General features: G+C 46.1%; 1 protein-coding gene across 2 annotated transcripts in view; it reads right to left on the bottom strand.

Annotated features, from left to right (window-relative positions):
- The window catches only part of ALS2CL (ALS2 C-terminal like), a 92,819-nt gene that overhangs the window by 11,341 nt on the left and 66,786 nt on the right, over nt 1–14,692 (bottom strand). For both annotated transcript variants that reach the window (XM_053409657.1, XM_053409659.1), the window contains exons 16-20: nt 12,212–12,336; nt 8,785–8,958; nt 8,060–8,150; nt 6,254–6,411; nt 1,452–1,514 (exon numbers count right to left, since the gene is read on the bottom strand). In XM_053409657.1, the coding sequence (XP_053265632.1) occupies nt 1,452–1,514; nt 6,254–6,411; nt 8,060–8,150; nt 8,785–8,958; nt 12,212–12,336 (611 nt within the window). The remainder of the gene's footprint in view (nt 1–1,451; nt 1,515–6,253; nt 6,412–8,059; nt 8,151–8,784; nt 8,959–12,211; nt 12,337–14,692) is intronic.

Here is a 14,692-nt window from a genome sequence, read left to right as displayed (position 1 = left end):
GGCAGCTAGACTGGTGACTGGGAGCGGCTGCCGAGACCACATAACACCGGTCTTGAAAGGCCTACACTGGCTCCCAGTACGTTTCCGAGCACAATTCAAAGTGTTGGTGCTGACCTTTAAAGCCCTAAACGGCCTCGGTCCTGTATACCTGAAGGAGCGTCTCCACCCCCATCGTCCAGCCCAGACACTGAGGTCCAGCTCCAAGGGCCTTCTGGCGGTTCCCTTACTATGAGAAGCCAAGTTACAGGGAACCAGGCAGAGGGCCTTCTCGGTAGTGGCCCCCGCCCTGTGGAACGCCCTCCCACCAGATGTCAAAGAGAAGAACAACTACCAGACTTTTAGAAGACATCTGAAGGCAGCCCTGTTTAGGGAAGCTTTTAATGTTTAACAGACCACTGTATTTTAATACTTTGTTGGAAGCCACCCACAGTGGCTGGGGAAACCCAGCAAGATGGGCGGGGTATAAATAAAAAATTATTATTATTATTCGCAGAGGACCTTGTGTTTGGTGCTTGCTTTTTGCAATCCGGCCTTGGGAAACGGAGCAGCGTAAAAAGATTTTTTTAAAAAAATGCAGAGTGTCTATTTTGTAAAATTTAGATTCTGCTTGATTGAAAACAAAACCTCAAATTGGATTAATGCATTCTAATCAAGTAGCTGGGTCAGTATGGAGCCAACCGTTGAGGGTAGGTTAGTGGGAGAGGGTCTTTTCTTGTAGGATCATAGGGGCAGGGACCTGTTTTTGATCAGAATCCCCTGTTGCTAAGCACACCGTGGGCTTTGTTGGAGCTCTAGAAGGAAAATAAAGTAGAATCTAAAAAGGTAAAGGACTCCTGACAGTTAAGTCCAGTCGCGAACGGATTTTACAGGCCGATGGATCCGACGTTTGTCTGCAGGCAGTTTTTCTGGGTCATGTGGCCAGCATGATTAAGCCGCTTCTGGCGAACCAGAGCAGCGCACGGAAACGCCGTTTACCTTCCCACCAGAGTGGTACCTATTTATCTACTGGCACTTTGACGTGCTTTCGAACTGCTAGGTTGGCAGGAGCAGGGACCGAGCAACAGGAGCTCAATCTGTCACGGGGATTCAAACCGCCAACCTTCCGATCAGCAAGCCCTAGGCTCTGTGGTTTAGACCACAGCGCCACCCGTGTCCCCAAAGTAGAATCTAATTGCAAATAAATAAACAGATTGCAATGCACTTTAAAATAGGACTAGGGTGTAACCCATAATGCTGATAATTAATTGGGAGGGCAGGGGCTATGCCCATATTATAAGGGTTGTGGGTCAATAGTAGGGCATCCTCAATGGCATCTCCAAGTAGGGCTGAAAAACCTGGCGTGCTGCTGCCAGCCAGTGTTGGCAATACTGAACTAGCTGGACCAAGGATCTGGCTCAGTGCGAAGCAACTTCCTGCATTCAAGAAGCAAGAAAACCATCCCATGCAACTACCTCTCCTCCATGCCTCCGGCAGACGGTTGACCTTTGACCTCCAACGCAAGACGCAGCAAGCCCCTGAATGGCAAAAAAAGCAAATAAAAGGAAATTAAAGGTAAAGTGACCTCTGACCATTAGGTCCAGTCGTTGCTGACTCTGGGGTTGCGCGCTCATCTCACTCTATAGGCCGAGGGAGCCGGCGTTTGTCCGCAGACAGGTTCCGGGTCATGTGGCCAGCAGGACTAAGCCGCTTCTGGCGAACCAGAGCAGTGCACGGAAACGCTGTTTACCTTCGCACCGGAGCAGTACCTATTTATCTACTTGCACTTTTACGTGCTTTCGAACTGCTAGGTGGGCAGGAGCAGGGAACAAGCAATGGGAGCTCACCCCGTCGTGGAGATTCGAACCGCCGACCTTCTGATCAGCAAGCCCTAGGCTCTGTGGTTTAACCCACAGCGCCACCCGTGTCCCAAAAGGAAATTAGGGCCACTTAAGATCAGTGGGTGCTCACAAGCCATACAGGACTGCTTAACTCAAATGGTTCTAATGAATCTATCTACTAGCTTCTTGCTATGTACAAGGGAATGTGCTTCGCTACTAGCTCACTAGCATGAGCGAGGGAGAACAATATTTAATCAATATATCCTCTCCTACTATCCTCAACATTCCCACCATTAGCTACCCCTGATCATCGCCAACAACTTAAAAGACTGGTCTGGTTTGCACCCAAGAATACTGGGAATTGCAGTTCACGAGCCAGGCTCTCCCAAGGGTGCCCCATTTCATACTCTCTCCCTCTGCCACCCAAGATTCAGCACCCATTGGCTACTGAGGATGTTCATTGGATTTGGTTCCTGTGAATTATTCTGTTAAAGATTTCTTGTGCTTCTGCAAAACCCCAGGATTCCAATACTTTCTGGACTCTGTTTCTATCTTCACTAAACACCTGCATTGGCTGTGACAGGAACCATTATCACTCCCTCTAAACGGCAACCATGTTCCAGGGCCCCGTCGTTACTTATCTGCATATTGAAACGGAAATACTTTATTGTCACTTGTACAACTTGTATCCAGTGAGATTACACGAGCACCCCCCACTCAGCTCTCTTAGTCTTAATTCCCCTCGTTTACTGACGCACACCCACCAAACCCGAAAGTCAGTTGCCCTGTTGTTATCTTTTCGTTCAGCAGCCTAACAGCCCACGGATAGAAGCTGTTCTTTACCCTGTTGGCGCGACTAATCCTGCTTCTATACCTTCTGCCCGAGGGCAGGAGATCAAGAAAGTGACCGCCAGGGTGTGAATCATTCCTTAGAATTTTCCTCACTCTCCTTAATCACCTGGGTGATTTTCCAGGTAAGGTCTTCACTGAGATAAACTCCTAGGAATTTAAAGGAAGAGACTCTCTCCACATATACAAAAGCCCTGGGGGTTTGGATTTCACTAGCGCATCCTTGAAAAGAATCGCCTGGCAAAATTTGACGCAATGTAAGCTACACAACCCCTTCATGGATCACTGCCTTGCCGTGGTGAAGGGGCTTGAAGAACTCAGAGAAGCTATGAACTATGCCGAGCAGGGCACCCAAGATGAACAGGTCATAGTGGAGAGTTTTGACCAAACGTGATCCACCTGGAGGAGGAACCGGCAAGCCACTCCAGTATCCCTGCCAAGAAAACTCCATGGACAAAGACAACAGGCATATAAAAGTTATGACGGTGGAAGATGAGCCCCTCAGGTCGGAAGGCGTCCAACATGCTACTGGGGAAGAGCGGAGGACAAGTACAAGTAGATCCAGAGCTGATAAAGCGGCTGGGCCAAAGCCGAAAGGACGCTCAGTTGCGGATATGCCTGGAAGCGAAAGGAAAATCCAATGCTGTAAAGAAAAATATTGCATAGGAACCTGGAATGTAAGAACCATGAACCTGGGTAAGTTGGATGTGGTCAAAAATGAGATGGCAAGAATAAATATTGACATCCTGGGCATCAGTGAACTAAAATGGACAGGAATGGGTGAATTCAGTTCGGATGACCATCATATCTACTACTGTGGGCAAGAAACCCACAAAAGAAATGGAGTGGCCCTCATAGTCAACAAAAGAGTGGCGAAAGCTGTACTGGGATGCAATCTCAAAAATGATAGAATGATCTCGATACGAATCCAAGGCAGACCTTTTAACAACAGTAATCCAAGTTTATGCACCAACTACTGGTGCTGAGGAAACTGAAATTGACCAATTCTATGAAGACTTACAACACCTTATAGAAGTGACACCAAAGAAGGGTGTTCTTCTCATTATAGGGGACTGGAATGCTAAAGTAGGGAATCAAGAGATAAAAGGAACAACTGGCAAGTTTGGGCTTGGAGAGCAAAACGAAGCAGGGCAAAGGCTAATAGAGTTCTGTCAAGAGAACAAGCTGGTCATCACAAACACGCTTTTCCAACAACACAAGAGACGACTCTACACGTGGACATCACCAGATGGGCAGCATCAAAATCAGATTGATTATATTCTCTGCAGCCAAAGATGGAGAAGCTCTATACAGTCAGCAAAAACAAGACCTGGAGCTGACTGTGGCTCAGATCATCAGCTTCTTATAGCAAAATTCAAGCTTAAACTGAAAAAAGTAGGAAAAACCACTGGGCCGGTAAGATACAATCTAAGTCAAATCCCTTATGAATACACTGTGGAAGTGAGGAACAGGTTTAAGGATTTAGATTTGCTGGACAGAGTGCCTGAAGAACTATGGATGGAGGCTCGCAACATTATACAGGAGGCAGCAAAGAAAACCATCCCAATTAAAAGGAAATGCAAGAAAGCAAAGTGGCTGTCCAATGAGGCCTTACAAATAGCGGGGGAGAGAAGGCAAGCAAAATGCGAGGGAGATAGAGAAAGATACAGGAAATTGAATGCAGACTTCCAAAAAATAGCAAGGAGAGATAAGAAGGCCTTCTTAAACGAGCAATGCAAAGAAATAGAGGAAAACAACAGAATGGGAAGAACCAGAGATCTGTTCAAGAAAATTGGAGATATGAAAGGAACATTTTGTTCAAAGATTACCATAATAAAGGACAAAAGTGGTAAGGACCTAACAGAAGCAGAAGACATCAAGAAGAGGTGGCAAGAATACACAGAGGAATTATACCAGAAAGATATGGATGTCTCGTACACCCCAGGTAGTGTGGTTGCTGACCTTGAGCCAGACATCCTGAAGAGTGAAGTCAAATGGGCCTTAGAAAGCACTGCAAATAACAAGGCCAGTGGAAGTGATGGTATTCCAGCTGAACTATTTAAAATTTTAAAAGATGCTGCTGCTAAGGTGCTACACTCAATATGCCAGCAAGTTTGGAAAACTCAGCAGTGGCCAGAGGATTGGAGAAGATCAGTCTACATCCCAATCCCAAAGATGGGAAGTGCCAAAGAATGCTCCAACTACTGCACAATTGCACTCATTTCACAAGCTAGCAAGGCTATGCTTAAAATTCTACAAGGCAGGCTCAAGCAGTATGTGGACCGAGAACTCCCAGAAGTGCAAGCTGGATTTAGAAGAGGCAGAGGAACCAGAGACCAAATTGCAAACGTGCACTGGATTATGGAGAAAGCTAGAGAGTTCCAGAAAGACATCTACTTCTGCTTCATTGACTATGCAAAAGCCTTTGACTGTGTCGACCACAGCAAACTATGGCAAGTTCTTAAAGAAATGGGAGTGCCTGATCACCTCATCTGTCCCCTGAGAAATCTCTATGTGGGACAAGAAGCTACAGTTAGAACTGCATATGGAACAACTAATTGGTTCAAAATTGGGAAAGGAGTACGACAAGGCTGTATATTGTCTCCCTGCTTATTTAACTTATATGCAGAATTCATCATGTGAAAGGCTGGGCTGGATGAATCCCTAGCTGGAATTAAGATTGCTGGAAGAAATATCAACAACCTCAGATATGCAGATGACACAACCTTGATGGCAGAAAGTGAGGAGGAATTAAAGAAGCTTTTAATGAGGGTGAAAGACGAGAGCGCAAAATATTGTCTGAAGCTCAACATAAAAAAAATGAAGATCATGGCCACTGGTCCCATCACCTCCTGGCAAATAGAAGGGGAAGAAATGGAGGCAGTGAGAGATTTTACTTTCTTGGGCTCCATGATCACTGCAGATGGTGACAGCAGCCACAAAATTAAAAGATGCCTGCTTCTTGGGAGGAAAGCAAAGACAAACCTACACAGCATCTTAAAAAGTAGAGACATCACCTTGCCAACAAAGGTCCATATAGTTCAAGCTCTGGTTTTCCCAGTAGTGATGTATGGAAGTGAGAGCTGGACCATAAAGAAGGCGGATCGCCAAAGAATGGATGCTTTTGAATTATGGTGCTGGAGGAGACTCTTGAGAGTCCCATGGACTGCAAGAAGATCAAACCTATCCATTCTTAAGGAGCCCTGAGTGCTCACTGGAAGGACAGATCCTGAAGCTGAGGCTCCAATACTTTGGCCACCTCATGAGAAGAGAAGACTCCCTGGAAAAGTCCCTGATGTTGGGAAAGATGGAGGGCACAAGGTGAAGGGGACGACAGAGGATGAGATGGTTGGACAGTGTTCTCGAAGCTACCAGCATGAGTTTGACCAAACTGCGGGAGGCAGTGGAAGACAGGAGTGCCTGGCGTGCTCTGGTCCATGGGGTCACGCAGAGTCGGACACAACTAAACGACTAAACAACAACAACAACAAGCTACACAAGAGGTCACCTGCAAGGTGGATCCTCTTTGAGTTTCTCAGAGCAAAAACGACCATCCCAGAGGGGCGCCGCAGCGTGCAGATACGTACTGGTAGAATTCCCAAATCTTCTTTGCGTAATGCTTGACCTCCTCTTGCGCCATGCTGAGAAGATGCTTGTTTGCTCCGATCCCAGAGTAGCTGGCTTGGAACGCCAACGTCAGGGCCTTCAGGAATTTCCCCAGGGGGTGCAGAGAAGATTGCAGCGCCTGCGAAAGCAACGGGAAAACATAGCCTCTTCAGATTCAAGGCAAGACTCAGCTGCTGGGAATTGATTTACAGTGGTACCTCTGGTTGGGAACGGGATCCGTTCCGGAGCCCCATTCACAACATGAGCAGAATGCAACCCGCGTCTGCGGGTCACGATTTGCCGCTTCTGCGCATGCACACAACATCATTTTGAGTGTCTGCGCATGCGTGAGCGGCGAAACCCAGAAGTGCCGTATTTTTTTTGCTCTATAGGACGCACCGGACCATAGGACGCACAGGACCATAGGAGGAGGAGAACAGGGGAAAAAAATCTCCCCCTCTCTGCTCAGCACCCCTTCAGCTAAGCGGCAGGAGAAACGGAACCCCTTCCATTTCTCCTCCCGCTTCGCTGAAGGGGCACTGCGCAGAGAGGGAAAGCTGTGCAGCGCCTCTCCAGTGAAGCTCCCGCTGCGCTCCAGGGTCTTCAGGCAGCTTCAGCGAAAGCAACGCGAAGCCTCCGGAGCGCGGGGGGAGGTCTCCCTCTGCGCTTCGGAGGCTTCACGTTGCTATTGCTGAAGCCAAGGAGCCATAGGACGCACACACATTTCCCCTTAATTTTGGGAGGGGGAAAAGTGCATCCTATAGAGTGAAAAATACGGTAACCCTTTCTGGTACTTCCAGGTCGCCGCGGGACGCAACCTGAAAAAACGTAACCTGAACCGAACGTAACAAGAGGTATGACTGTACAACGAAATGAAAAACATGTTTAAGACAACGTTTGTTAAAAAACAACCCAACAAGCCTTTTTGTTAGGTATTATAGGACAGGACTTGCCAAAAGACTGAAAGAAGTTATTTATGCATGCTACAATAGCGGCTAGGATCTTGCTAGCTCAAAAATGGAAAGATGAAAAGACACGAAAGAGGAGTGGCAAGCAAAACTTATGGAATATACCAAAATGGAGAAGCTTATGGGTAAACTTACAGATAAGGACAATAGAGACTTTAAGAAAGATTGGGAACCGTTTATGTTGTACATAGAAAAATATTGTAAAGAAGTGGACTCACTAGAGGGTTTGAGGAAACACAATTAAGAAAACAAGTGTGAAAGTTAAGGAGCAGTAACTGGGAAAATAACAAAGTGTAAGAGGTAATTTGGAAAGATTTGGTATAAAAATGATAAGAATATAAGAACATTTAGTTAAAAGATTTCAAAATTAAGGTAAAATAAAATAAGCAGAAGAAGCAAATATTTAAAGAACCAGAAGAGGAATTTGAGAGAAGTCAGGGGTGGGGGGGTGGATATTAGGATTGATATATATCTTCTTGTGTTGATGATGATTATGTTGAATATAAAATTGTACAACCAATTAAAAAAAAAGATTCAAGGCTAGGTTGGCAGGAGCTGGGACAGAACAACGGGAGCTCACCCCGTCGCGGGGATTTGAACCGCCAACCTTCCAATCGGTTTAGACCACAGCGCCACCCGCGTCCCCAATATTGACATAAGGCATAATACAAGTTAATTTGGGGGCTAAACTAAATTTGGGGGTGCTGGGCAGATCTTTGCATTCTGGGGGCACAAATGCTAAAGATAGCCCTACTTGGCGTTATCAGAATCACACTCTAACCAACAGAGCTATTATGCAAACAATGTGGAACAATTTACCTGGTGCAGGTAATCTTGCAGGTCATCCTTCTCCTGGTGTTCAATGAGTTCTTCAAGATAGTCAACTTTCTTGGGAGCCTCTTCAGTCCCTCTGAGAGGACAAAGATTAACAGAGTACAGTAGTCCATCACCACTCAAAACGTCTCCTAACACGATTTGCCTCCCATTTTTTATTCTCGTCCAGGCAGAATGATGGGGGTGGAGATGCACCTTCAGGTTCTGCCTGGACACTGAGGTCCAGCTCCCAGGGCCTTCTGGCGGTTCCCTCCCTGCGAGAAGCCAAGTTACAGGGAACCAGGCAGAGGACCTTCTCGGTGGTGACGCCCGTCCTGTGGAACGCCCTCCCACCAGATGTCAAAGAGAAGAACAGCTACCAGACTTTTAGAAGACATCTGAGGGCAGCCCTCTTCAGGGAAGTTTTTAATGTTTAACAGACTACTGTATTTTAATACTTTGTTGGAAGCCGCCCAGAGTGGCTGGGGAAACCCAGCCAGATGGGTAGGGTATAAATAAATTATTATTATTATTATTATTATTATTATTATTATTATTATTATTATACTGGGCTGAGGCTATTTAGGGCTTGAAAGGTCAGCACCAACACTTTGAATTGTGCTTGGAAACGAACTGGGAGCCAATGTAGGTCTGGACCGGGGTGATATGGTCTCGGCTCCCATTTCAAATGTGACCTGAGTTCAGATTTCGCCCCAAGCCCTTCTCCTCACCTGTGGCAGAAGAGGTACTCCTGGGATTTCCTCAGCTCTTTGCTCGTCTGAACGTGGAAGCCCATGAAAGCCTCCTCTGTTTCCCCTTGACCGCCTGAGCGGATGAACTCCAGGAAGGGGCTGTAGAGGCCTTCCCATCTTTCCTCAACTGGGAATACTTCCTGACCCAGCTGGCTGAACAAGGAGAAAAAGGTTTCTCAGACGAGGTCTCCAAGAATCACAGGGTCGGAAGGGACACCGAGGGTCCTCTAGTCCAACCCCCCCCCCCCGTGTCACCGAGTTAAAAACAAAAGAGGAATGCAAATGGGTAAAATTGATGGTAATTGCAGCCAGACGGTTATAGCGAGCAATCAGGAAAATGCAGAAGAGCTAGGGGTGGACCAATGGAGGGAAAAACTGAATAATATTATAATCTTAGAATATCTAACTGGGAAGATACATAAAATTAAAGGGTTTAAGGTCAGTGAGAAAGAGGAGGATTGGTTTGAGAAGATATTGAATTATTTGAACAATTTGGGGTAATTAAAACGTTAAAAGTTAAATAAACCTTGTGGAAGGAGGAGTGTAAAGGTATATAGAATTGTACATATGGTTGATTTGAATATGTTATTATTGAATAATATTGAGTATGTATATTATTGAATATTGTATATCCAATGTATCAGCTGCCTGGGGAAGGGGTTTCATTGTGTTTTGGTGGATGGTAAAAAATAAAATATAAACTATATATATATATTAAATCTAGTCCAACCCCCTGCTATGCATTCAAATTCACACAAACCCCTACATTCCCGTCCCTTGACGGCTGCAGAGTAACAGAGGCAGCATCCCTGTGTGAATGAGCCAAGAGAGGAAGCGTGGTGCAGTGGTTAGAGCAGCCTCTCTCAGATGTTCTTGAGCTCCAAGACCCATCACCCCTGACCACTGGCCAAGCTGGCTGGAGGTGGGGGTGATAGGAGTTGTAGTCCAACGGCATCGTAGGTGGAGAAAGGCTGGATTAGGGACCTGGGAGACCTGGGTTCGAGTCCCCAGGGGTACGCACCCCGGAAATGATCTCTTTCAGCTTCTGCCTTCTGGAAGAAGGTATAGGGTTATAAAGGCCAGGACTAGCCGCCTGAAAAACAGTTTCTACACTAATGCAATTCTGGTTCTAAACGCAGCATAAGGGGTCTCTGTAGTATAAAGGTAAAGGTACCCCTGCCCGTTCGGGCCAGTCTTGACAGACTCTGGGGTTGTGCGCCCATCTCACTCAAGAGGCCGGGGGCCAGCGCTGTCCGGAGACACTTCCAGGTCACGTGGCCAGCGTGACATCGCTGCTCTGGCGAGCCAGCGCAGCACACGGAAACGCCGTTTACCTTCCCGCCAGTAAGCGGTCCCTATTTATCTACTTGCGCCCGGGGGTGCTTTCGAACTGCTAGGTTGGCAGGCGCTGGGACCGAGCAGCGGGAGCGCACCCCGCCGCGGGGATTCGAACCGCCGACCATGCGATCGGCAAGTCCTAGGCGCTGAGGTTTAACCCACAGCGCCACCCGCGTCCCTGTCTCTGTAGTATAGTGTATTTTAAAATGGGGTTTTAGAGTTTTTAGGGGTTTTTGAATGTTTTATGTAGTTTTTATGTAGTTTTTACGTAGTTTTATGTAGTTTCGTGGTAGTTTTATGTAGTTTTTATGTAGTTTTATGTAGTTTTTCAATTTCATTGTTTCGCAAGGGACAATGACAATAAAGATATCGTATCGTATCGAGTCTCCACCTTGGTCCAGTCGCTGCCTTCTCCCTGTCAGGATTGCTGTTGTCGTGGGGACTGAATGAGGAGGGAAAGGGCCGCGTGTGCCATTTTAAGCTCCTCGTTGGGGAGGAGAAAGGTGTGGTGTAAATGCAAGAAATAAATTAAGATCAAATCGCCACAAACGATCCTTCACCCCAGGCGACGCTTCTCCATTCCCACATTTGTTGTCTTCTTTTAATTAAATTTATTCCTCGCCTTCCCTCCGAAGAGCTCAAGGGGGCAGCAAAAGCACAGACTCTAAATGTCTTTGCGTCGTGGTAAAACAATAACGAAATAATCGTAATAACCGCGGTTCTCACTCGCCTGTTTTCACCCTCACAAAAACAACCTTGTGAGGGAGGTTAGGCTAAGAGGGAACGGCTGGCCCAAGATTCCTGTGTGGAAGGGGGTTGGACTGGATAATAATAATAATAATAATAATAATAATAATAATAATTTATTTATTTATATCCCGCCCTCCCCAGCCAAAGCCGGGCTCAGAGCGGCTAACAACAGTAACAGGTTCCCTCCTGACTCGACAAGCCTATGAAATGCAGGCAGAAAGCTGCCCCCGCTTTAGGCCAAAGCACTGGTACTTAAGAGGTTAACGAAGCTCTCTTTTTTATTAATCGATCTGTCTATATAATTTTTATTAAATTTTCTGCCTGCGATTCAAAGTCTGGGGCTGCTCTAGCAAAGTAATCAAAATATAATTTTTATTACATTTTCTGTTTTACAGTTTAGAATATTCATTTACACAACCTTAAAATATCAGTCACTTCCCTTCTTCCCTTTCCGTGGTTCATTTTACATATCATAAATCCCTGCAGATTTTACATAAACGAAACCATTCCCTAGTCCATTCTTACTTCCATCAAAACGTATTTACACTGTTGAATTTATCTGAAGGCTGCCAACATTTTCAAGTGTACACAATTCCCCCCATATAGTCAATATACATTTTCCAATCTCCTTTAAATGAATGTTCCCTCTTGTTCTCTTATTCTATAAGTTAGGTCTGCAAGCTGCGCATATTCCATCAATTTAAGTGCTTTTAAACATTATTTTCACTTCATTATAAATTATTTTCTGGCCCTTGTAGGACCAGTCTGGATAGTTAGCCTTGGTGAGGACTTGATGTTTTCATCCCCCAAAAAGTTTTTGAGTTTCTGCTGAAATGAGGCTGCATTTTAATGTTGTATTTTAAGTTGTATTTCAGTCAATTTTTTTATATCTGGTGTTAGCCGCCCTGAGCCCGGTCTTGGCTGGGGAGGGCGGGGTATAAATAAAATTATTTACAGTGGTACCTCAGCTTAAGTACTTAATTCGTTCTGGAGGTCCGTACTTAACCTGAAACTGTTCTTAACCTGAAGCACCACTTTAGCTAATGGGGCCTCCCGCTGCGGCTGCGCCACCGGAGCACGATTTCTGTTCTCATCCTGAAGCAAAGTTCTTAACCTGAAGCACTATTTCTGGGTTAGCGGAGTCCATAACCTGAAGCATATGTAACCTGAAGCGTATGTAACCTGAGGTACCACTGTATTATTATTATTATTATTATTATTATTATTATTTCCCAATACTCCTTTACCCTTTTACAAGTCGACCACATATGAAAGAATGTTTTTTCAGAGGTAAACCACGCTCTCGACTCCCACTTACAGTTTCTCTGCGGTGTCATCCTGTTCGCCAGACGTGTCCAGGATTCCTTGAGTTTGCAGCCCGTGGGTAGATTTGCTGCTGAACGTCCCCTCCAGGGTGAATCCGTTTGGGAAGGTCAGCTTGCCCTGAAAACCATCCCCAAAAGACAGAGTTAATTTTTCATTCATTCATTCAAAACCATTCATACCCTGGATTGTATAGCAGCAACAGAATTCCGGGGAGCCTGGCATCATTGGCAAGGATGGCATTTCCAATAGGAGTATAGCATCTAGATCAAGGGAAGTAATAGTGCCACTGTATTCTGCTCTGGTCAGACCTCACCTGGAGTACTGTGTCCAGTTCTGGGCACCACAGTTCAAGAAGGACACTGACAAACTGGAACGTGTCCAGAGGAGGGCAACCAAAATGGTCAAAGGCCTGGAAACGATGCCTTATGAGGAACGGCTAAGGGAGCTGGGCATGTTTAGCCTGGAGAAGAGGAGGTTAAGGGGTGATATGATAGCCATGTTCAAATATATAAAAGGATGTCACATAGAGGAGGGAGAAAGGTTGTTTTCTGCTGCTCCAGAGAAGCGGACACGGAGCAATGGATCCAAACTACAAGAAAGAAGATTCCACCTAAACATTAGGAAGAACTTCCTGACAGTAAGAGCTGTTTGACAGTGGAATTTGCTGCCAAGGAGTGTGGTGGAGTCTCCTTCTTTGGAGGTCTTTAAGCAGAGGCTTGACAACCATATGTCAGGAGTGCTCTGATGGTGTTTCCTGCTTGGCAGGGGTTGGACTCGATGGCCCTTGTGGTCTCTTCCAACTCTATGATTCTATGATTCTATGATTCCTCTGGTAAATTGAGATTTCTGCTTTGCAGGGAGAATGGGAAAGCCTTATCTAAATCATCGCTACTGGGCCATGGTACACACAACTCCGGGACGCAGGTGGCACTGCGGGTTAAACCACAGAGCCTAGGACTTGCCGATCAGAAGGTCGGCGGTTTGAATCCCCGTGACGGGGTGAGCTCCCATTGTTCGGTCCCTGCTCCTGCCAACCTAGCAGTTCGAAAGCACCTCAAAGTGCAAGTAGATAAATAGGTACCGATCCGGCGGGAAAGTTAAAGGCGTCTCCATGCGCTGCTCTGGTTCGCCAGAAACGGCTTCGTCATGCTAGCCACATGACCCGGAAGCTGTACGCTGGCTCCCTTGGCCAGTAAAGTGAGATGAGCGCTGCAACCCCAGAGTCGGTCATCACTGGACCTGATGGTCAGGGGTCCCTTTACCTTTACACGCAACTCCAAATATTCATTAATGCCCCCACTGTTCTCCAGGCAGAGTAAGTCCAAGAGCAGGGGTTGTCAAGAGCTCGTCCTACACTCGAGTAGGACCCTGGCAGAGACACATGCCCGACTGGCATGTTCTCTCCCTCCTGGTCATTCGTTCGGGAGCTTCAAAAGCTTTCTTCAGCCCGAACATCACAGTGACAGATGCCAACCGACACTAGCACACTTAGGGATCTGCAGAGTCTTCGCAGTTGCGTAACAGAGCTCAGCAACTCAGCATTTTGGCTAATCTACTTTATTTACATATAAACACACACGGAGCACTGCAACATGGCTCCCTCTCTCTCTAGCATCAGACAGCAAAGAGAAAAAGAACAAAGGACAATAGTCCCATTTCACGGAACACAGTAACGCAAACATCCTTTCTCCATCACTTCCCACTTTGTGGAGTCAAAACATACACTGTCATGTGATAGACAACAATCCCATGACTGCAATCACGGAGCAGGAATTCTAACAGGGGTCAGCAATTTTTTTCAGCACGAGGCCGGTCCACTGTCCCTCAGACCTTGTGGGGGCCGGACTATATGCCCCACAAATAACCCAGAGATGCATTTTAAATAAAAGGACACATTCTACTCATGTAAAAACACACTGACCATGTGTGGGCCGGATTGAGAAGGCGATTGGGCCGGATCCGGCCCTCGGGCCTTAGTTTGCCTACCCATGTCCAAGAGCAAAACAGGTCCTCCTGTGAAGCTTAAATACCCCAAGGAAGTGACACAGCAGCAAAGGGGGAAAGGTTGAGGAGGGAAAAGGAAAAAGAAGCAAACATGAAGTTCTTCATGTTACGAGGTTCTCATGATGACCAGAGAGCAGTGTCGGATTTACGTATAAGCTAAACAAGCTATAGCTTAGGGCCCTACTCTCTTGGGCCCCCCCAAAAAAAAATTAAAGAAAAACAACAACCGGATGTACATTTCCAAAATATAAGATGAAAAAACAAATAAAATGGCTCTAGACACCGATGAGGTCCACAAAGTATCATATAGCATATATTCAACACATAAAACAGCGACAATTTGTTGTTGACAAAGGACAGCTGGACATCGAAAGGGCCCCATTACCTTCAGTAGCAGAGGGCCGCATCAAACCTAAATCTGGCCCTGCCAGCATCTTAAAAGCATGGCTTTAGGAATATTTTCCAAACA

Source organism: Podarcis raffonei, chromosome 12 (assembly GCF_027172205.1).
Source record: "Podarcis raffonei isolate rPodRaf1 chromosome 12, rPodRaf1.pri, whole genome shotgun sequence".
Lineage (NCBI taxonomy): Eukaryota > Metazoa > Chordata > Lepidosauria > Squamata > Lacertidae > Podarcis > Podarcis raffonei.
This window is presented reverse-complemented; position numbering and strand designations above follow the sequence as displayed.